General features: G+C 35.4%; 1 protein-coding gene across 5 annotated transcripts in view; it reads left to right on the top strand.

Moving 5' to 3' along the window:
* Nucleotides 1–24718, top strand: part of FCHO2 (FCH and mu domain containing endocytic adaptor 2) — a 96710-nt gene that overhangs the window by 25554 nt on the left and 46438 nt on the right. For all 5 annotated transcript variants that reach the window (XM_071802368.1, XM_071802369.1, XM_071802367.1 and 2 more), the window contains exons 7-10: nt 3946–4044; nt 5144–5240; nt 21627–21671; nt 23473–23545. In XM_071802368.1, the coding sequence (XP_071658469.1) occupies nt 3946–4044; nt 5144–5240; nt 21627–21671; nt 23473–23545 (314 nt within the window). The remainder of the gene's footprint in view (nt 1–3945; nt 4045–5143; nt 5241–21626; nt 21672–23472; nt 23546–24718) is intronic.

The following is a 24718-nucleotide window of genomic DNA, read 5'->3' as shown; positions in this document are numbered from 1 at the left end:
TACATATTAACTGAAAAGGGATAAAACATTGAAGTACTTTTACGTAGCCTTTGGCTTTTCCTGTACTTCTCTCCTCTCTGACCCTCCTCATCTTCCAGAATGTTACACATGGACACATCTTCTAATCAGAAATACCATAGAAATACAGCATACTACTCCTTCACACCTCACTTGAGCAACTTGAGATATTCCTGTTAGCACAAGCAGAAGAGGGAAACACTGGCATCACGTAACAACGCAATATACAGCTGGTAAAATGATAAATACCTCTGAGAAAAACAAACAAACAGAATGAAGTTACTTTAAAAACTATGTTGTGCTCTCTTCTGCAAGGCTCATTTGTTCTGCGCACAGAGAAATCCCAAAAGGTGCTTTCTCTACTATAACTTCATTGCAATAATAACCCAGTAGGAGGGGGGTGTCAAACTCATTCAAACTCCGCTCTTCTGCAGCGCGATGTGCACACCCGCATGGGGTGGGAACAAAGTGCCGGGTTGGATGTTTGACACCTGTGCCTTACAAGAAAGAGATGGTATCTATAGCAGTTGACTTACTGCTCTCTGAAAAAATAAGAAAAAAATAACTATGACTTTAGTAAGCTGGCCTTGTTAAATTGCAGTGTAAACTTGTCTCCAGTGAGCAATGAAGATGTGAGTAATGAAAAGGAGTTCTTGTCTAGAACTGACAGAAGATAAACATGAAGAGTGTTTGAAATAGATTTTATTGTCAGTGAATTCGTGAAGAAAAATGTAGGGGCTTTCAGCAAGCAGATTAGCTGGGCTTTTTGTCATGTACTAAAAAAAAAAATCCATTTGAACAGCCCGTGACAACAAAGGTCGAGAAAATAATTATAACACCTTATTTTGTATATAGAGACAGAATATGAAGGTGCTATTTGTTCAGCTTTCTTATTTGTGTTGTTAGGTAGGTATTGGATATTTAAACCAGGCTGAGATATGTAGAGAGAGAGAGAACAAATCATTTTACTGTATCAGATGTTACAGCTGGAATAAAAACTCATCGAACCTTTGGGCTGCTTTGGGATTTGTTTGTTTGTTTGTTTGGGGCGGGGGGGAGGCAGGTGCAGTTAGGATCACTTTGTTTGAGTTGGGTTTTTTCCCAATACAAAAATGGTGCAAAGTTACCTCTCACTACAAATCACAGTAATCTGAATTTAATTCCTTTAAATTTTCACGTGACATGATAATGGACACTTGGAAACTTTCTGCTTCTATCCACACTGGAAATGAAAATTGCCCTCCTGCTAGTATGTCACATCTATGGAAGTTGCTTTAAGAATGATGATGTAGCTGCACCTACAGTTTAGTTGCGAGGGGCTACTTTTAGGATTCTTTGATAGGAAAAATAACAACACTTTTGAATATACAGAAGCCCACTTCTATATGAGGCACAGCCTAGATTATCTCAATTTACAGCACATTTTACTTGAAATACACTAGTTCTGGAAACAAAATCAATGACAAGTGTGAGAATTCTCAGCTGTTTCAGTGCAAAATCAGTTGGCTTATCTTAAATTTGTCTTACACTGTTCACACAGTACTTTTTTGAGGACAAACGTCTTGAATTGCTGTGGCATTATACTAGGTAATCATGCAGTAATGTCCTCACTTAGCTATTCTCTCTTCTTAAACTGATCTTGTTGCATAGATTTTATGTCTTTTTACTTTTTTTGTTATTTACTATCTTACCTGAAGTTATCAAAATGAAGGGACTCATAATATATTATTTGAGAGGTTAAATTTTGAAACATATTGTCTTCCCAATCTCAAACTGCTAGTTATGGGTTTTGCTGCGATAAACATGGAAGGTTTTATTGTGATCAAAGAAGTAGGAAAATATAGTTAACTGCTGTTTTGAAATCAGATTTGACAGAAATTCCTCACATTGAAAGATTTTTCTGAGTAAAGCTATAGTTGTATTATGCTATTGCTATGCAGTTGCTTATTTGCCCAATTTTCCATCTTGTGAGAAATTTTTTTAAAAAATCACATAGCACAGTCAATTCTTGGAATGGCTCAAATAGCTGAAAGTGCTAAATTATTCTCTGAAAGTTTTCTGTCTTATTTAGAACTGAGTAGAGTTGAATTTGAATGATTTTGTTCTGGAGCAGTCTGCATATAAATAAAGTTCAAAAATGAGTAATACTTCATTTTTAAAAGACACTGTAAAACTTGCAGGAAAGCACAGACTTACAAAAAGGAATACTCCTTACTTAAAATGTCTATACTGAGTTGGACAGCTAAAGATCCTGTTGATGATTTTTTCATTTGTACTGTAGGTACACTAAGAAGTGACTCACATTTGTTGGGTCATCAATGCTACAGATTCATTTTCATACATGTTTTTAAAATGGGCTGCTCTTTCAAAAGTGAAAGTAAGCAATTTGGTTAATGATTATGTTTGCAATATGGATAATGTGGTTGTATTATGGTACCTAGCTTTATACTTTGATCACAACCTCTTTTTATTATCTGTTGTACAAGGCGAAGATGACTCTACTTCAAAGACTTTTAATCTTTATAGTTTAAATCAAACTATAAAACAATAAGCAAGAAATAAGGAAACAATTGGGGTGGGGGATGCTTTCCACTAACATAAGAGACAAAAAAATCTCCAAATGGCCAAGTGTTTTGATACGTGTTGTAAAGAGTTTAAAGGAGACTGGTACCTATGTTTTGCAGAGTTTTGTGGGGAGCTCAAATCAAACAGGAAGGAAACATCATTGGCATAGTCTCTGAAGTTGCTTTTGTTAAAATTAGGTAGTGGAAAAAGGCACACATTGGAAGGTAACATTTTGTACATGTATCCGATAGTAACTGAGAGCAGATATAGATATGGACCATAGATAGTTTTGAAAGCAAAATAATATTGTTTATGTAATAAGGCAGTCCATAAGAAGTAACATCATAAAGTAGGCTGCGAAGGATGACCATATCCTCTATAATTAAGAGGGAGGCTGCTGGAGAAAAGAAAAATTAATCTGCTTGATTCATGGCTAGGGAGGTATGTGAGTAGGGGAAAAGAGAGACTGAGAGTTTAGAAGTTAAGAGATATTTGACTTGTCTGTATGGAGTTGTGTTTGTGAATCAGAGTAGCAAGAGGTGTTAAGTGTGGAGAGATGGTCTTCAGAGAACTCTCTACGTGTTAGAGAGAGGATTAAGTGGTACTCCAAAGTTTGAACACACTTGGAATGTGTTACAGAAATGGCAGTTACAGAAATAGGAAGAGAACTAGGAGAGAGCAGGAGTAAAGGTTTGAAGACAATTACGGTTGACTGTTGGAGAGGGTGAGCACACTTTTAGTTCTGATCTTTGGCTAGGAAGGGGTCATTGAAAACATTGCAAGTTATTTTAAAATGGCTGCCAGCTGGAAGTCTTGTCAAAATGGAACAAATTGCGAAGATTATAGATGGTGAGTTTAAAGATCAAACAAATGAATCATATTTAAAGCAAAAAAGGGTATAGATTTAACTAGAAAAAGAGAAAGCATGTGTATATTGTGAGCAGGAGATGGTGCTAAGAAGGAAGTGCAAAACAGATCCAGAAATAAGATTTCTGGGTTTAGATGAAAAGACAAGACTCTTCAGTAATAGAGAATAGAGTTGTTGTTGTTGGTTGTTTGTTTGTTTGTTTTAAACCCTGTAACTTTATTTTCTTTTGGTAGAAATAGGTCAGATATTCTGAAAAATCAAGGTAGATAAAAATTTAAAAAGTAAAAAAATGAATAATGCTTCTAAAAGGAAATACGCTATTTTAAAATAGCTATTTCATAGCTTCTTTTCTTGAACATGGTAATTACAATGGTCATGATCTGTAAAATATAATTGTGTGGTTTTCCCATTTAGTGAATTTAATTATTAAAATATAAGGTTTAGTATTTGAAGAAATATTTTCATTATGGTTTATTGCTTGTATTTGTTTACAGAAATTTCAAGACATTGAAGAAACACACCTTTTTCGTATGAAAGAAATTATAGAATCATTTTCAAATACCATAAAAGAAATTCATTCACAAATAGGAGAGGTAATTTTTTATATTATCATATCTAGCATAATACAAGTAAACAATTTTTTTTATCTATTAAATGGAACATTTCTTACTGTGTTTCTGGTAATTACAAAATCATATCTTTCGAATTATGGTTAAGTCAACATAAGCTCAAATTTTTATGGCTTCTTGTTGCATTTTTAAGTTCAGTATCACAGATTTTACAAAGCTTCAATCAATTTTTTCTTAACAGAAAGTGAAGTGTTTTCACAATTTGCAGAATTTTTAGTGTATTTCAAATTTATGTTCTTAGATATTAAATTAGCACTCATTTAACATGTTATCGGGATACTTTTACTTTGGACTAAAACTCCGAATTATATTGCTCTGAAAATTTCCAAATTTTTTATACACTTTGTCCATAACAGAAGCTTATACTATGTGATTTCTTTAGATGTAAGTTGGTTTAATTAATAATCCTTATAAGTAGTCCTTAGTTTTTAGATGTTTTGAAGTTTAGTTTTATTTGTGTACATTTGATTTGAATTGCTATTTTCCTCAGTTTTGAGGTTTTCTGCTAATGGATGATGGTTACGAAAGTAATGCTATTTGTTTCTAAAGTTTATACATACTGCCGTCTTGGAAAAACTTGTTACTAACAGCATGTGGTTGTTTCTTTATCGAATCAAAAATGTCACAACAGTAATGCTTTTACTCAAGCAGGTGGGTGCTGTGATAATGCAGTAGTAGCAGTTCACACCCTTAACTTAGGAGACTGCTTGTCTTCCTGACATGCTAGTGGGGCATGTTGCTGATAAATTCATAAAGTGATATATACACAGGTTGTTTTGATGGAAGAAATGGAAGTGAATCCTAAACTGACCATCAAGCTGTATTCTTTCATTCTTTATATCTGTATTGTACACACACTTCCTGTTACAAAAGGAAAGAAGCTATAATATTTCCTTGATAAAATGCCTGTTGATTTTTGGAAGCTCTGTAATACATTTTAGAGGGAAGTACTTTGAACTTCAACTATAGAGAAAACCACTTTTTAAAGTTAATTATGTTATTTTGATTGCTGGTTTTTAAATTCCTTTTGTGTGTGGTGTGGTGTTTTGTTTTTTATTTGAAGGTGCATGAAGAGTTCATTAATAATATGACAAATACTACAGTTGAGAGTTTAATACAGAAATTTGCTGAGTCGAAAGGAACTGGCAAGGAAAGACCCGGTAAGAGATAAAAAATAACAGAGTAGGAAATGTTAATTTTAAAACTGTAGATTTCCACTCCTAATAAAAGGTTGAAAGCCTGTTTATTAATGTGTTATGTTTTTAATGTACTTGCAATTTCAAATTCTGAGAATTCATTAGTTTTGTTGTTAATGATTCATAGAAATTGATTAATGCACAATTTTTTATGTATGTGTAGTATTTGTGTTCTGAAGCATCGCAATTTGTAACTGAGTCCCCCTACGTAGACCTTCATGTGAAATCTCCTTACACAAACTATGCATTGTCTGCTATGTGTTTCTGCTTAAATTGTATGTCAAAACCTTAGTTAATATAAATTCATTGATACATTCAGAACAAATGTCTCTATAAACTTCCTTATTGAACTGTTGGAACAGTTGCATCAGTTTATTTTATTAGCTTACAAAATTATGCATTTTAAGAGATTGTATGTAGAATGTTCTTTACTAAGCAGCAAATTGAGTATTAGTTCCTGAAAGTACTGCATGCTGGTTGTGATGCATAAGACTTTCCTGAGCTAGTATAAAAAGACAATCTCGCAGTACTGTGTAATTAGCGTTGTAGAAAACAAGACTTCACCTTAATATTTGGGCATGAATGCACAGTCACTGGGTATGTGAATACAAGAATTCAGTAGTACTTTTTTCTATTTTTATTTAGCAACATCAGTCCCGACTCGCATCTCTGTCTCCTAGCATAGAAGCACAAAGGGTTTTTTTCAGAGCAAGGATGTACATAACAGAGTAAACCTTGAGAATTTATATTAAATTGTTAAATATGGTTACTAGAGTTCTTATAAACCCTCTGTGAGGAGTTTTAAACATTTTGCATTCTTGCTGTGATCTACCAATGCTGATACAGAGTAGGCCGAGGTAAGATTGTATATGGAACATATTTCAAATGTTTCCTATGTATTTTGCAATTTTTCAGTAAGGATTAAGAAATAAAAAGCATGACTTTCAGGGGTTCAAGTTCAGTTGATCTGAAATCGTGACAAAGATACATGCAAATTCAGTGTTCATACCTATTTTACTAGCTGCTGCTGAGATGTTTCGGCTGGGGATCTCCCTCTTGAATTTAGGATACTGAGTCTCTGAGTTAAAAAGACACTTGCTACTGTAACCTAGAGCACTGTGCACTTCAAGTCATCCATGTTATTAGTGTGTTTTTTTGCTAGATAACATAGTATTTGTGAAAAAATAACACTTCACTTTTTCATTTAGTGGGAGAAGTTATACACACTCTGTAGTTATTTACTGCTTTACCGAGTTCTTCAAATCGTCTTAGTATTCTCTAGGGCCAAATAAAAGCATTTATCATAGCAAATTTCATTTCTTCATCTCTTTTAATACTGAAATATTCTAAGGAAAGGTAGTGCGTTTAGTGTGGAAAGGTACGCACCTTCAATTTTGTTTTACAGTGTCAATTTATTGTATTGATATCAACTTTGTAAAGCAGTCAGAGGGAAAGCACAGGCAAATCGAACAAGAATTATGACGTGTCCAAGATAGGAGACTAGAAACACAGACCAGTAGTGATGTTAGTTATGGTTACTGCTTCTATTATATTCATTTCATTAACTTAGAATCACATAACTTTGAGAATTAGGAAGATTTGGAAGTTAAAGTGAGGTATCATCCTTCTGAGAATGAAGTGGAAACATCCAGTGTGGGAAAGAAATCATAGAAAAACAGTCTTACAGCTGTCACTGTTGCTTACAATTCCAGGCCTAAATGCCTTTGAAGGAAATACTTCAAAATCTCTTGTGACTATGTAGGCCTTCTCCCTTTCATATTATTTGTGGGCTGGCATACTAAGTTAGGTGGTGGGCTGCTTTCTGAAACACTGAATTTAGAGAACAAAGTAAACTAAAAAGGTAATGCGTAAGTTTTTTTAGTTTATTTCAATATATTCTAATTATAGTTCTTAGCAGAATTTACTTATTTGTTGTATCTGTAAAAATAAGAATGAATGTGAAATGAAGTACTGAGAAGGACTGTTTTATCGCATTGACTATAAACAATTTATGGTAAAGTTTTCTAGATACAGGCAATTATTTTCTTCTCATCGGCATATCTGAAATTTCTCTTTGTACAATGATGTCCTTTATACCGGATTATATGGGCTCCCTCTGGTGGCTCATTTCTGTCACCTGAAGTAGTCATATACAGGGACTTCTTCAGTTTAATACTGCTTTTCTAGTACAAGTAATGTTTCTTTCAGGCAGTAATGCTTTGTGAGGTTTTTTTAAACTTCATTTATGGACTTATTTACAATGGCTCTTTTTAAATAAACTGCTACCTAAATAACTTGTTGGCTTTATCACCTAGTTCTTATGATTTCACTTTAAGTATTTTTTAAAATTTTAGCTTGGTTTTTAGTTTACATTTTTTAGTAATACAGTATTTGAAGAAATTGTATTAATTATTTGTTTTCCTCCATCCAGCATAAGAAAAATAGCCACAAACATCCAGTTGCAAATCTTGTAATTTGAAGTGAAAAAATAGTCACTTAAATGTAGAACATTCAAAAACAGAAAGAGAACTGGCAGGATATGCAATAACTGGTCAGACTTCAGGTCAGAATTTAATGTATTGTCTGAATGATTTCTAGCATTCAGAGAGAGCTGTACAGGCTTGAGGAGTGGATCTGTGTGAACTTCATGAGATTCAACAAAATCAAGTGCAAGATCCTACACTTGGGTCAGGGCAACACCCAAGATCCCTGCAGGCTGGGGGATGAAGGGATTTAGAGCAGCCCTATGGAGAAGGACTTGGGGGTACTAGTGGGTGAAAGCTTGAACATAAGCCAACAATGTGTGCTTCCAGCTCAGAAGGCAAATCATATCCTGGTCTGCATTAAAAGGAACCTGGCCAGCAGGTGGAGGGAAGTGATTCTGCTCATCTACTCCACTCTGGTGATACCCCACCTGGAGTCCTGTGTCCAGCTCTGCAGCCCTCAGTACAGGAAGGACATGGACCTGTTGGAGAGGGGCCAGAGGAGGCCACAAAGATGATGGAAGTGTTGGAGCACACCTCCTGTGAGGACAGGCTGAGGAAGCGGGTGTTGTTCAGCCTGGAGAAGAGAAGGCTCTGAGGAGACCTTATTGCCATCTTTCTACCTAAAGGGGGCTTATGAAAAGATGGGGACAGAACTTTTAGTGAGGCCTGTTGTGATAGGACAAGAAGTAATGTTTTTAAACTAAAGGAGGAAAGATTCAGGCTAGGCATGAGGAAGAAATTTTTACAGTGAGGGTGGTGAAACACTGGAACAAGTTGTCCAGAGAGGTGGTGATGCCCTATCTCTGGAGACATTCAAGGCCAGGCTGGAATTACTATGCCCTCTTCTCATATGTGAGGAACTAACTGTGTGTGTCCCTGTGTTAATTTTTGCCCACTACACAGTTTACCCAGAAGGTGCCTTGAAGGCCAAATGAGAAGACTCAGCTGTGTTGCATTGTCCAAAAAAATGGGATCAACAGCCAATTCTAGATGATTTTTTTCTTTTTTTTTTTTTTTCTGGTGTAATTGTTAGTGCCTGTTGGTAATTTATTAAGTTGTTCCTCTTAATTTTAAAATTGTTCTTAAATCTTCGATAAAAATGTTGATTTCCCCTTTATTATAATACAGACAAAAATGGAAAGTTTGGCTCCTTAGCCCTGCAGTGAAACAATGGTTTACAGATGGCAATTATTACATATGCTGTGCCATTATTCAGTATGAGAGAAGTGCTGGGTCGTCTTTTAACTGTTGTGCTAGTTTGATCCATCTTTCACAGTCTGCATAAACAAGAACATGATTTCCAACTGCAACACACAAGTAGGCAGAGAAGATTTGGCAAAGAGGAATTGTCATATGCAAGTTGTCTTCTAAATGTACCAGTGAAAGCATCTACAACTTGGACTCTGGAAAACACAAGCCCATAAAAATACTTCCTGTCTCCTTTTGTTATCTGTCCGATAAATTCAACCTTTATGGAGGGGCTAGAAGTAGCCTGCTATTTTAAAAACTTCATAAAATCTGTGCCTATGATCAATTGGCTCTTTGGATTAAATGACAACAGAAGTACTGTACAATGTTTTTATCCATGATTGCTGTTGATTTGGGTAGGTTCAGGTTGGACATCAGGAAAAAGTTCTTCACCCAGAGGGTGGTGGAGCACTGGAACAGGCTCCCCAGGGAGGTGTCACAGCCCCAAGCCTGACAGTGCTCAAGAAGAGACTGGACAATGCCCTCAGACACATGGAGTGAACTGTGGGGTTATCACATGCAGGGACAGGAACTGGACTTGATGATGCTTGTGAGTCCCTTCCGACTCAGGACATTCTATGATTCTATGATCATTGGCTCTTGCACATAGAGTAAATCATTTGACTTTTGTTCCACTTGTCCTTTTGATATTAAGCATAATAGTGTAAGTCATTTTATTTAAATGGTACTTCCACAGATAAGATTCAGAAAAGGACAGATATAAAATTAATACTCCTTTTCCTTCTTCTACCAAATCCAGAAAAAAAGGTTGGTCTGTTGCTTCTTGGAGCTGCTGAAGCCTATTTTGCTTTATTCTCCTGTGAAGAAAAAAAATGTCTCAAGGCTCCTGGTAACTCCAGTCATGGGAAAGTCTAAGATCATGAATGTCAAATGGAGACATTAATTTAGGATTTTTTTGATCCTTGTCTGTTCTGAGAGAACACATTTGGAACCTCTGTTTCTGGACAGCTAACACATTTTGTATTTTGAGGTCTTAAGAAACAGTGGTTTATTTAGGTATGGCATTCCTACTGAAAACAATGTGTACTTTTCACAGGCTGCAAAACTGTTGATAAATCATGATGTTTACTATTTGGATGACAAGCGAACAGTTTAATATGAATTTCTTAAAAGTTCATTAATGCTGCCAGCATTGCCTGTTACCAGAATCACGAAGCATTAGAGCTTCAATTTAGTAAACATTTAAAACACAATATTTCTATTTAGTTAGTGTGTTGTGTTAAACTATATGTTTTCTACCTAATGAAGAAATGTACAAGATTAAGGGGATACACTAGGGGGAAAAAAGAGTTAAGAATTAACCGTATTACTCCTAAGAACTTATAGAAAAAAGTTAGACCTTTCCCAGAGATTGAGAGACAAAACAAGGGTCATGGAGTATTGAAGGTTGCTTTGATGAAAGCTACTAGCTATTATGTGCTTGAATAGTGAACTCTGCTTTGAGAAAAATAGTTGAAACAGTGCTGGGTGTGGCATTTATTTTTTCCATGGGTTTGTTTGATAACACAATAGTTCACAGCATTTATAAAATGGACCCTGAACAACAACAAAGCAGATGGAAATAAACACTGAAAATACTTCATAATAATGTTTTAGCAGCTTGGCATGACATCTTTGAGCTTCTCTTCCACAAGGAAGTGTAACAAAGCAAGTATTTATTTTGTGTTCTTAAAAATGATTTTCTTTATATTTTCTGTAAATATTGTGAATACCTTAATGCTGCCAACAACTGTGATCAGGTGCATAAATAGCCAAAAGTATCACCATTTCTCAAAGCCTGCTCCCACACGTAATTCTACCCATAAGGCTGACTGAGGAATGAGTTTAGTTTATCAACGCTGGCGGTACCCAGGGGATTCAGAAAACTGTTCTTTGTAATGGAAGACAGACCATTGCTATATTTCAGAATTTAATGGAAGAAATTAGCTGTGGATATCTTCGAGGATTTTTATGAGCTGGGTTTGAGGCAGATGAAGAAGTATTTAAGGGTCCTGAGCTGTAGAGCTTGGTTTTCAATGAGAAGCTGCAAGCTCAATAACTATACCAGCAAATGTGTCTTAGTTCTTGTCCTGTTTTATTTTGCCTGCAAAAATTGTGTCGCTTCACAAATAACAAGCCCGTCAAAGCTGATGTGGGCTTTAGGAAGTCCCATCTGCCAGCATGGATTTGTAATAATTGCATATACCAAAGCTGCAAACTTGTTTTAGATTGTGATATATTTTTTCCTAATGATCTGGAGAGTTCTGCACAGGTTTTGTTCAAAAAGTCTCTTAATGCAAGTGGAAGACTAGTAGCATTTATAAAAATAACTTAGACAAGATCTGTAGATAAAACTGGGTCAAAGCTGGTTTTTGAATTATTTTGGACACTCAGGAAGATCCTCTTGAATTTTCTTGCTAGAAACAAAAACAGTTGCAGCCTGAGGCAAATGCTTTTTCTGGTCTGTGAGAGCAAAGCAATGCCCATTTCAGTAACTTAAGGAGAAAAAGACATTAATTAGGTGATGGTCATCAGAAAATGCAGTAGTATGGAGGACAGGTGACGCTATGGCAATAAAAAAGAAAAAAAAATACCAAAGAGCTTTTAAACACCTAAGAAAAGAAATCATGTACTGAGGTGTGTTTTGTGCTAATAAAGTAAATAAGACCTCTACTTCATTTACATAAAGTAGCATAACCTTATGTGGAACAAAAATTGAGGGAAAAGTTTGGAGTTTTTAATTTATTTATTGGAGGCATATCTTTCTATTAATATAGGAAATGTTCTTTGGACAGAATTGACTAGACCATTAACTAAATGACCTTTTCAAACATGAAATTTTCACAGGAAGTGTACTCAGCAAAATTGGAATGGAAAAGTGTATTCTTTTCCCTGTTTTTTTCTGTCAGAAGATAAAGCTTACAATAAATGAAACTTTCTGAAATCTGGAAATATTTTGAAACCTATTTATAAACATCTCTGCATTGGTTCATTCTTAGTATACTGCATTGTTAGGGAAGAGCAAAAGCTTGAGTCTTGGAACACAAGGTTTTTGAGGAGTAAAGTGGATTTTAAACTAAGGAAGCAAAGCACAGGAATCTAAAGTTGTACTTAAACCCACCTATCTTGTCTAATAGTCTGCCTTTCTAATAAAGTTGAAACAAATCCTAAACTGTGGATGTGATAGTCTATCTAGTATTAGTGATCGTTAATTTGTGTTGCGCACGGTCCCACTTCTAATTAACTCATAATTTCATTGGCAATAGTACTGCAATGTGATAATACATGATACCAGGACACGTTCTGCATTGAATTGACTGTCTGATCAACTAGGTCCATACGTCATACACTTTCTTGAACGTAGATGTTTGTTCTGGCATTTGAAAATTAATTCTCACTTGACTTGTATTTGAACTTGTGTGTCCATGGTGCTTCTCAGGAAGTGCAGGATCTTTTCTACTTTGTCTTTGTTATATTTTTATTCTTGTCTTAATCATTATAGATCACCTAGGTGGGCGCCTTCTTGGTTTACAGGGTCAATGTGTGACTGTTACAAAGACGTGATTCTTTGAAGCAGTCTTTAAACATGAGGGCTATAATTCAGCATACTTACATGCCTACTGTTCCCAAATCTTAGCTGACTCTTCTTTAAGATGGAAACTACTTGGATGTGTCTGTGCATTTTTCATCGATGCCTACTTGCATGGTCTGCCTTCAGCAGGTGAAACACGGACTGTGCAGTCAGGCAAAGTCATTTGTTACAGATATTTACATTTATAGACCAGGCTTATGCAGTTCTGCTGCTGCTTAGGTTTTTTTCACACACAAGCTTTCACAAGACCTTGCTACTTTCATTTGATGGAAGAGCAGAGTTTGTAAAGACTATAAAAATGAGGAGTCAAGGGGAGAAGAAGGACCAAAACTAGACATGCCATGAAAGGGGAAGGCTGTTGTAATGGTGTAAGTTACTCATTTGGAGAGTCAGCAGACAGCAGAGTGTTTGTTTGTATGTATGTGTGTGTGTTGACCAGCCACTTAGCCCATGGATAGTTCGAAACCACCTACATCTCACATCCTGTTGTTTATGCAACCAGAAAGGAAAGATGGGGTGAATTTGAACTATAGAGCAGAAGAATAGTAGAAAAGGATGAGTAAAGGGGCTGGGAGTGGTGTGGAGGTTGGTGCGTGGGAAACACAGTGTTCTGGAGATTGATGTCTTAGCTGACATTATTTTGCTGCTGACAGACCTCATGCTTTCATAAAATGCAGCTGAAACTTCCAATGTTTGTTGTCATAGCAGGTGTTACAGGCTAGTTGGATCTCGGAGTTGAAACTTTCCTTTGGGTATGTGTTTAATGTCTGCTGTTGAAAATTCTTATGTTAGCTGAGCAATAAAAAATATTTTCTTTGTAACTGAAGATGTTTGACAGCTTTTAGGTTTAGAAAAAACTCTCTCCTTGCTGCTGATAAATGTCTTACTTGATAATTATTATTTTAAAACTACTCAGATTGTGATCCTTTTCGACTTTGTTTTTGGTTTGTAAGCCGCACAGAAATACTGCCCCTTGAGAGTAGTGTGCTTGAGCTTGCACTCACAGTACCAGAATAGCCCGAGATTAATGTTTCCTTTGATCCGGTGAACTGAGTGCAGGGCTGGAAGAGTAGTAACAGAATCAGAGTTAGAATTGATTGCTTCTTTGCTCTCCTTGTATGTTAATTTCTTCATCTAAATAATTACTTTCCTTGGCAGTGCTACATATGTTACTACTGATAATTGTAGTTGTTTGTGCTGCCGCTCCTTTCTTTCTCAAAAGGAGTACTATCACCATGCTGTTGTAGTTTTTTCAACAAAGAGAAAAAGAGAGGATGTGATCAAGTCTTAAGCATCTGTAGAGGCCATAAGACTGGGCACATAACAAAGAGTGATCAGAAATTCAGTGATTATTGTGGTGGAACTGTGTCTTTGTAGAATTAGATTAAGGGAGACTGTTTGACCAGTATTATTCTAGTATTTTCCCTCACCTGGCCTGTTAACAGGCCAGTTGTGTTTTCTGTCTCTTATCCATTTTTTGGGAAAGCAGAGCTGACTGAATCCGCAAACTAATATTTGCTTGTGGCAGTCTGGTACTAGCACAATAAACGTATCACAAATATGTTATTTAGCCCAATGATGGTAACAGCTATTCACCTCTTGTCTGCATTCCTACAAATCACCTATGCTTGAATTTAGTTTTATTTCTTCTTTTTAAAATCCAGAATAAGAAGTCCTTTTGTGGGGAAAAATAAAATTCTCCTTATCTTTTTATAATATCGCTTCTCTTTTTTGGACAGGGAATAAAAATGAGAAGTTAGTGTTAGAAACAGTAATGTGAAGAAACTGTATTTTGGTTTCCTGGCTTCTAAATTTGAAAGCTTGAAGTTCTTTGATAAACATGTCACAGGATCAGATGATAGTAAGAAAAAGATTGCTTATATGTTTGTGTACATACAAAATTGACCTTTGTGATGCAGCTTAACATCTAAACACTAAAAGCAGTCATTTGTTTTGACAGCAGAATTAATTGAGGCTAAAACAGTCGAAATTCCACTTGTATCAAGCTGTTCATTAGGAATTGCTGTCTGGCTTTAGTGCTGTCAGAAAAATAACCCTGTTCTGCTATGATTAAATAGCAGAATGATGGTCGGTCCACTGAATTTGAGAGAGAGGTTGAATAAACTTTCTACTGCGGAAACAATTCAGAAGTGACACGCTGCAAGGGGGGTCAGAATGTGCATTGATATCCAGCTGAGCTGTCAACTGGCACTGAGCCAGGCACGCAAAGCTTTGCCATTTGAAGCAGCATGTGAAGCATATGCAGTTTTAAAAAAATTGTCCTCCTTTCATGCATGATTTACACTTGTTTTTATCAAAAACAAGAATATGGTTTGTTATCATATTTGTAACTATGAGTACAAATTTACAGAGTTTTTTTAAAAGCTTTTGCTTGGAACAGATAGTTTAATGTTTATATGTGTGCATGTGTGTGTGTAAACTGATTCCTCATGATGGGAGGAAAGGCAGAATTTTTTTGTCTGAGTGTTTCTAGTTATTGAAAATTCAATGTAGCTAATAAAAATAAATGCTTGGGTGGGATAACATTTCTTTCTGGCATGCATACCCACCTTAAAATAGAAAGGAGACAGTTCCAAGAGGAGGTGCAAATGTAAAGCAGTTTTTAGTTGATTTGTTGACTTCCTGATTTGTTTACCTTTTTAGCTCTGCAGGATTTTCCAGTTCATTGGTGTGCTTACTGGGGGCTCTTTTTCAGGGTATGACATAATATTATGTTTTCCTTCGTAGTAATAGTAGTTGGCTTTTATATTTGCCTTGTTTCTTTAAGAAGCCAAAGAGTAAAACTTTTTTTTCCCCCTCTGTTGAGCAAAGTAAAATTATTTCATTGTTTCGACCTTAGCAGAACATTCGCCCGATGTCTACCACATCCACATCGGTAGGTTAGAAAACTTATCTCTAGGGTTTTGTAGAACTAAGTTTTGTAACTTTTCTAGACAGTTGACAACAATCTTGACTGTCTTCAAGATAATTAGTGTCACTTTGTAGATAAATGAAGTAGCAGGTGTAAGGTTGTTATTTATAAACTGTCTTCTGTAGTTGCCTAGTGTATACTCTGAAAATGCTGTTCTCAATAGACATAAATACGTGGTAGATGCTGTAATATAATTTACGGTGCTATTACATTTTCTTCGTGTTTTTTTTTATAAAATCAGTATCTCCTTATTGCTAGCCATCCACTTTGCCTATTAATGTCATGAAAGCTGACATACTTACATGCCACTTGTTAGAAGAAAAACAGTACACGTATTTCCTGAACAGTCTAGGAGATGCATCCTGAGCTGCAGAATCACTGGTGCTTAATATCTGCTAGTGTCACTTATTCTAAGTTATTATATTAATTAAAATAGAAAATATCCATTTAGTCAAATTACCTTTTGTCTTTTCTGTTCTAGCAAACCAAAGCTTCCTCATTTTCAGAAGCCTAGGAACTGATCCACTCCTGGTTTATTTGCTTCAGTGTCTTTTCAAATAGCAGCTGTCTGCTTCCATGTGTCTGTAAAAACATCATCCAGTTGCCTTTTCATCGTGTCCATGTCTGTCTCAGCTGGTAGAATGCTGCGAGCTGCAGCAGCTTGCCTTGGAAAATGCTTTCAGATGATGCTTGGTGGGAATGTTTACATACAATTAGAGAAGCTTACTGAATTTTAACGCATGCTGTCTTTGTAGAATACGCATTAGTATCCCAATAGCTGGGTATGTATCCTTTAGTGACTGAAATCCCACTAGATACTCATATCTCTTTCTGTTATAAAGGCTAAGTTTCATTTATGCACTGTATTATTTTTTTCTATTCTGTATGTGTACAGTAACAAATACTTTCAGGTATATAGGTACTTGAGATGCTTAAGCCATACTTACTTTTCAATGGATCAACATAACAACAGGCAGACCAGACTGTAAAAAAAGTTGTCTTGAACCTGCAACTGTCCATGCTTAACCCAGCAGACTATTAATTCAGAGACTTTTGCAAGGAATGGATTAGTTCTCAGCTATAACTTTTTACTTACTTCAATAAATGTCTTAAAGTGTATTTTTTATTTTTACGGTGCTGGTTTAGTTCTAATATTTGCTTTCATTTTGTGTTCATATGAATGCTTGAGAATAGGCTTCCTTCTCAGTTCACATTGTTATCTTGTTATGAGAAAAAGAACAAAGGAAATCTCAGTGCTTTAACTGTAGCACTGTAGAATATAATTGTCATTGTTATTGCAGTCAGGATGGTCCCTTTCAATGCTTTGGGCTGCCTACTGACTGCTTCAGTGAATGACTTCAGTCCTTGACATCAGTAATACTTCTTAAATGTGAAACAATTGCTTTTCTTTCTTTGGATGTTGCAAGAGACAGTGAATCTGTGTACTTCAGAAATTTTGGCCATGATAATCTTCCTGATATTGAGCTGAAATCCTTGTTGGTGTAATGCCTGTGTCTGTTCTTCAGTCTTCAGGCATAAGTCTGTTAAGTAAGCTTTTTGGCCTCATGGAGAAGAGACAGTGCATCCACATTAAAGTCTTTATGTAGCTGTTAAAAAAGTTATTGTGATATCAGCTTATGGATTTGCGTGCTTTGACTTGCATCTATACATTACACCTGTCTGGCAATCTCTTTTAATTCCAACCCACTGGGAATTTTTAACAATACCATCTAATGATTAATGAATCAGGAATCAGAGAGATAGATTGGGGGTTCAGAGAAGAAGGCTCTCTTTATTTTTTTTTTCCTGTGGCAGTACACATGCTTTTGTTTCCATATATACAAGTACAGCAGACAATGCAGGGGAATATCATAAGAAAGTATCCAAATTCCTTATTGATGCTCTGCTTCCGTAGCAATATGTGCACCTAAGGCCTTTTGGGTGGCTAGGAGAGTGCGGCTGCTTCTGGCAGGAGATGATGTGGTCACAGTACACACTTCTGGCTGGGGGATGGTATTATTGCCTCTTTGGGCACAAAGACATCTGCCCACAGGAGACTTCAGCTGTTATGTGGGCTACCAAAAGCTCGTCACAGCTATCCTGTTTTCTAAATTGGCTCACCATAGGGCACCACAGAAAATGTCTATTTCTGTAATGTTATTGTAGTTTAAAAATACGACTCCCCAGGCAAAACATGGTACTCTTTATAGCAGTCATGTAGGAAGCAGAACTGTAGGAACATCTGAAGTTACAGGGCACAACTCTAAGAAAATTAAAACCTGCTACAAATTTCACTCTACTCAACAGGCAAAATGTACAAATTTGACTTTGCTGCAGGCAAATAATGCAACGTGTTTTATTGGTGGAGGTGAATTAAATAGAAATTTTACAAAAACAGCAAATATTTTTGGACATTGGAAGAAAATGCTGAATTTATTTTTTTAATGTTTGTGGATTCATTAGGGACAGCCATTGGCATCTTGAACTTCAGAATTCCAAATGGTGAAGGGCCCTAATAGAAGTTTGAATTAAGTAGGAAAAGCAAGTTAGGATCAAAAGATGCTTTTGAAATGTAACTGATTCACAAAATTTGTTTTAAGAAAATGCTGTTTTCATTATTGTTATTTATCTTTCCTGCATTAAAGCAGCTAGTAGATACATGGCAAGGAAAAGGAGATAACTCTACCCATTTTCCTGAAACTTGGAAAAAACTACTAGGTATCATTAAGAAGAAAGTGTAGCATACACATTTCCAAGTTAACTTCACAGACCTTAGTGAAAAGTGTGACCTGCTTACTGAAATCTTTTATGCAACTTCAACAGATCATTACTACCTCAGGCAATTCTTCGATAACTGACATTTTTTCCAGGTTGCATTTTATAGTCTTGCCTATGAGAAAAGAAAACTTTGTTGCAAGAGTGAAGGGAACTGGGGGGGCAGGGTAAACCATCTTCTGTTAAATCTCACTGAAAATGCTAATCTGATCTTCATATTTTTGCGTTTCTGTACTAAGCATGAATGTTTCTCTCTTCAAATGAAAAGTTTATCAATCTGGAAAAGAAAAAAAAAAGCTTTCAAAAACTAATGTTAGGCAAGTGAAATGGACAAAATACAGGAAATTGGATGTGTTGTTAAAGAAAATATTTTGTTTCTGCTTATGTTAGAAGTAAAAGTTAAAAATACTAGTCTGAAATAAGGAGGAGTTTTACCTACGCCTGGAATAGTTATTTTAATCATTAGTGTAAAAGTATTAAAAGTCTGGGAATCAGTCTTAGTAACTGGAAAGGGTAAAGAAAAAGATTGTATTCTGAAAAACTTGAGTACTGGTTTTCTCTAAGAATATGTTTAAGTCTCTGTTGTTTACAGTCGTCTTCTTCTGTTTTTGTTTTGGGGATGCGTGTTTGTGGTTGGTTTGGCTTTTTTTTTTTTCCTCTGGCCAAATGGGAGTATGCATAGAGGCAAGAAACAGAAGTAGTTGAATCCTTAGCAGAGTGATGAAAACGTATTGTCTGAAGTGTAGTGCTGAAGAAGTAATGGATTTGTTCTTCAGCTTCTATGTTTTATAGTATGTTTTTTAATTTGTTGCTCAATATATTTTGAACAATGGAGTTTAAATTCCTAAAATAAAATGTTGATGAAATCAGTGTGGGAATGTAGACATCTACAGTTCTCTAAATCCACTTTTCTGGATTTTTTTTGCTGGTTCTTGTTTCATGAGATACACATTTGCTGATTTGTGGAGCAGGCTGACTTTGTTTTACTGTGAATGTAGTGGAGAGCAAAGGAGAAAGGATTGGAAGACCAGCTTAAAATGCCCGTGTATTTACAATATTGAGTAGAATGAGAGTGCTGTCAGGAATTTGAATTTCATCCTGTTATATTGAATTATTAGACTTGCATTGAAATTATGTAGTAATTGAAATTTAAAGGGCAGTTAAGACTGCTGTTTGAGATCAGCCTTTTGATATTCTGCTTTCAAGAGCTTCATTTGAAGGCCAAACAATTACATTATCACAAACAGGATATTGATGGGTTCTAGTCCCAGATTCTCATCCTGCTACTAGTTTTACAAGCACTCAGATCTCTTAACTGGTAGCAAAAATTCTGCAGATCACTACTTTGACAACACCTTTAAAATATAAAAAAAAAAGAAAAAAAAACCAAAAAAAACCAAAACACATTAGAAGTCTCCAAAATTTCGAAGAAAGTTATGTGGTAGATTTTATCTAATGTGTCTAAAATAATTCAATTTGCTTAACATCAGTGAGTATTGAGTTAGGTGGTCAGCTTCTCAATTGTCTTTGTATTTGTTTGACATAAGGATAATTTTTTCTTATTTGCAGTTTTGAGAAATGCTTTCAAAATGTAGCATTTGTACTGAGTCAAACACAATTTTGAACTGCAAGAATTAATTGTACATACTGGAGGTTACATTACAAATAGAACCATTTGGTTTACTTAACTGCATGAATCAAATACAAATTAATCCCAGTTGTTTAATTCACAATGCTAATGCACAACTAAATTATTTTTTACTTTCATTGTGGCATCTCTAATTGCAGCACAATGATTTGCTATGCTGTACTATTTAAAATCAAACTGAAGTTTGTAGTATCGATGTTTCTTTTATATGAGATCTGTTATTTTAAGACTAAGAGTATGATATATTCATTTTGAAAAGAGTACAAGTGAAAATCGTGGAAAATGTTTTCAAGTACACCTTTTATGTAAAAACACCTTGGAAATTGCACAGCTCTTGGTTTTATGGTGGATGCTCTCAAATAATCATAACATCATAACAAAGATAAATCAGAGCACTTACTAGCACATGTGTTTTGGGGCAGGAGTGTAAGTTAGTTCTGTATTTGAGGCTTCCAAAATTACTTTCTTTCTGGTTGTTTTTAACTGAAATTTTCAATATTTTATTCTCTCACTTGAAGTAGCTGTTTAAGTTAAGGGGCATGGAGGGAGAGACATTCTGCTGCCTTTTAATATGGAATTGGGAATCTTGTTTTGAGATTCCCCCCACACTCCCTCTATCTTATCTGCAGTATTCCTTTATATAAACTTGTATGCACTCCTTAAAAAAAAATACAGAAGTAGTAATAACCCCTTTGTCACAATGCTAGCATGCTAAATTTTGTTTTTTCTTTTGTGGATACAGTTGAAAGCTGCTGTTTCAAACAGGGGCTGGAGGGCTTATTCGTAGTATAGGCTGAAAGTCATGGTGCCTGTCTGCATGTGCTCTCTCTGTTTTCTTCACACTCTCACAAGTGCTGTTGTGATTGTGCCTTTCCCTGAGTAAGGTCTTACGGAAAAATCAGTGGTTTTTCTGCATGTTTTCTCCCCAAAATGGCTCATAGTAGGGTTAAATAAATTCTAGACCCAGCCAGACTGAGAGAATAAGGGTTAGGGCTGCACTTTGCAATGATAATTGCCTGGTACCTTGTGACAAATGTAATGGAAGCCATAATAATGCATTTCTTTAGATACAGTGCTTAACCAGTGTTCTTTGCTTTTTTTGGTCCTGTTCAGTCTTAATGATTTTTTAAAGGTTTTTTTTAATCTACTCTGTTGCTATGTTTAAGATTCTGCATGCTGCTTTAATTGTCTAGGTAAATGACTATGAAGAAGAAACAAGAAGAATTAATGATACAGAGTTAGTCAAAGTGTGAATCTCAAAATTAGGGCTGGAGATGTGCTTCTTTCCTTTTTTATTTTTCTTTATATAGCTCTTGATCATTAAAAAATGATAACTTTACACTGATACTGTATTATAGATGCAATTTTGAATGAGAAGAGGCAACTGGTTAGAGATGTTTGCTGGATTTGTAATAGCATAGGAAATTGAATTGTACCTAGACAGTGTGCCCTATTATTTTAGTTTTTCAGTATAAAAGAGTGAAAATATTTAATGATTTGCTGTACATGTATGATTTTGCAATCTGTTTGATCATCGGCAGGGTAATTGTGCTTTTCTGTTACAACCTAAATCTATAATTAGATTAGCTAGTATTTTCAGGAAATTATAATAGTCATTTATATATCTTAAATTTGACGTACTGTTTATCTTCTTTTTCATTTCTGTAAGGCCCTATTGAATTTGAAGAATGTAACACAACCAGTGCAGTTGAAGGTGAGTTATAGCACAGTTATTTATGTAAGAATACTGTGGATAAGGACCTGAAACTCTGGAGTGAAGGGTATTCAGTGTGTGAATCTGTGTAACTTCAAAATACTGCAGTAGACTAAAAAGCAGTTTTCCTTCTGAGAAACAAACTTCAATGCAAATAAGACCTACAATACCTTCTAAACCTAATGCAGAAAGGTCAGAGAATTTTAATGTTTCTTATAAATATACTTTGGCTATGACTCTGTCTTTGCAGGGGGTTGGATTTAGTTCACTTATGACTGTATTGTAACTTAATTTACACATGTGAAAACATGGCCCAGGCTCTTTCCATTGTTACCATGTTAGTTATACCAAGTCTAATGCAGTGCTATGGTCGCAAAGCCTTTGTTGGCATAGCTTGTTTTGCTTAGAGGATTGTTTTAAGTGGCTAAGAACTGCTTTATTTGCGTAAGCTATCTATTTACTTTTGGGACAGAGGAGTTGACAGTATAGCTGTAGCAGCCAACAACTTTAAATTGCCAAGATTGCAGCTGAGACTTAAAATCTTTTTTTAACTGAAGCAGAGACAATCCATGTTCCGAAACTACTCATATCCCATTTGTCATTGTTTTGGGCTACGTAAGGCAGAGAAGCAGGGGGGAATGGGGAGGAGGGAGGGCCCAGAGTAGCACTTAAAAATCATTTTGGAGTAATTTCTGTCTCTATTAAAATACAAGACATGGCTGAGTTTACAGTTACCTGATTAGAGAAGGTTTGAGTTACTTAACCCTGAAAATTTGTAACAGTGGAGAGATTCCTTATGTGCTGTGTAATGTATTTCTGTAAAGGGGAATATAATAACTTTTTAAATTATGTGCTTGAAATGTCAGTAGTTAAATTTTGGAAACCAAATTATTTCCACCATTTTGCTCAAAAGCATGCTGTCAGTAGTATCTTACATCAAAACAGAATTGTAGACTAGTTGGATCATATGCTTGCACTTAGCCATTTTGTTTGGCAATCTACTTTCTTCACCAAAAACTGGGGAGAGAAGCAGATGTGACAGAAAGTCTGATTGAATATTTAGATGTGTTTTAATTTCATTACTTTAAACAGGTATGAAAGCAATTTTTTTTCCTGTATTTTAGCTATAGATATCCAGTGATAAAAACAGGGAAGAAATGACATTGGGAGGCATGGTTCCAGACTCAGTGAGACCCAGTCCCTAGACCTGGCTACAGCACTGCAAAAGCGTTAACTTGGCATTAGCTGGAAAGCCAAGAGATGTTCTGGTTTTTTTTTTTACATATCCTGCTTCTCAGGAGAGACTGAGGCTTGCAGATACTGGGAACATGGAGGGAAATAGGAACAGGGTGTCGAACTGCAATAGCTGGGAGGGCCAGGGTTCTGTTTCTGATCCAAGTGCATTGGCTGTTCAGGATCGGCCAGAGCAATAGCTCCTGTTGAGTTCCTGCGAGCAAGGTCCCTTTCCTGAAAATTGATAATACACTTATGTTAAAAAAAAAAGTAGTAGCAGTCTGTATACTCATCATGGAGAGCTGGATGTACAACATGAATCAGTTTTAAAAGACTTATGATACTCATGTGTTGAACCATATAATAATTTTAATTTTTTGATTGGTATGTTGCTTAACAACAAATAAGAATAATGTTCCCTTAGTTTGGCTCTATACCTGTCTCCACCCTATTTTTGTATCACTCATGACAGCATTTAAGATGTATTCGCATTTGTGTGCACCAGTGTTTTACATTGCTAAAAAGATACCTGTCTCTTTGATATTTAAATGAAATGTTTGTTCCATAGGGATAAAACCACGAAAGAGGAAGCCTTTTGGTTTATCAGGAATAATGAAAAAAGAAAAAGATACTGAATCTATGTAAGTATATTTCCGTCTTGAAGCCTTATCTTGTGTGAAAACTAGTAAAAGTATGGGAATAAACATTAGCTGATCTTAAAAAAAAAAAAAAAAGATAAAATTAAAAATAATATTTACAGCAGAAGCTTAGAGGAATACTGTGAATATAAAAACATCACAGCTATTTAAGATATTTGTAATTAAGGATTTTAAGGAAATAGCATAACTGTATTCTTAATAGTCTAGTCATGTCTCATTCTTTCCTGTACATATGTAAGTCATTCTCCCTTGTTCTACATTAGGACCTTGTAGATAATATGATTCTCCTGTGTGATCCTAATGAAATAATAGCTCTGTACATGGAAAAACGTACTGGATGCCTGTGTTTGCAGAACTGAAGCTTCAGTTATGCTTTTATTAGAAAAATTTTTGTGTACAGTATCAGACAGAAAAATCTTTGTTTCTTTACTACATCACGTGCACTCTCATTTCTGAAAGACTATAACTCTATCTCATGACTGCTGTCCCTGGTATACACTTTGCCATATTCATTGCATGTGCTCTGTCTCCCAGGAGTTAAAACTCTCCAGAAAGTGACTTTGAATGAAAGTTCTTAGATGGATTGGTAGCAGTCTACATATTAGTAGTCACTATATTCCAATGTATTTTTTTCATAATTTCTAGATGTGTTTTCTCAGTAGAAGTATTTGATTTAACATAAAATAGCTTTCATATTTGACAAACTTGCCTCTGAGAATACTTCTATATTGCTAACATCTGCATATATATTTTTCAAATTACTTTTAAAAAAATATATGTCAGCCTTAGTTTTTAATATAATGCTGAAAAATTAATGACCTAAAAACTGCAGGTGTTCATTATTTGCACACACAAAGTGCCTTACAGCTCTTTTTATTTTGATGTTTGATTTCAATAATGATACGCTTCTGAACCATGTTTTTTCTGCTCTCTGTCATGATGCTTTTAGAGCTCCAAGGTGCTGGATTTTTTTAAGTCATTTCTATGAATTTCCTTCTGTAATTTACTTTTTCTCCCACCTTCTTTTCTGTACTTTATTAAGCTAAAGTAAATGGGGAGAGCAGTCTTGTGTATATAGTGTGATTTTGGTCAGCAGTAATCTTGAGAATACTTTTTTGTTACAAACATTTTTTTCTGATGAGGGTTTAGTTTAAA

The sequence above is a fragment of the Patagioenas fasciata genome, chromosome Z, assembly GCF_037038585.1.
Source record: "Patagioenas fasciata isolate bPatFas1 chromosome Z, bPatFas1.hap1, whole genome shotgun sequence".
NCBI classification, from domain to species: domain Eukaryota; kingdom Metazoa; phylum Chordata; class Aves; order Columbiformes; family Columbidae; genus Patagioenas; species Patagioenas fasciata.
Note: the sequence above shows the minus strand (reverse complement) of the source record. Positions and strands in the feature narration are given on the sequence as shown.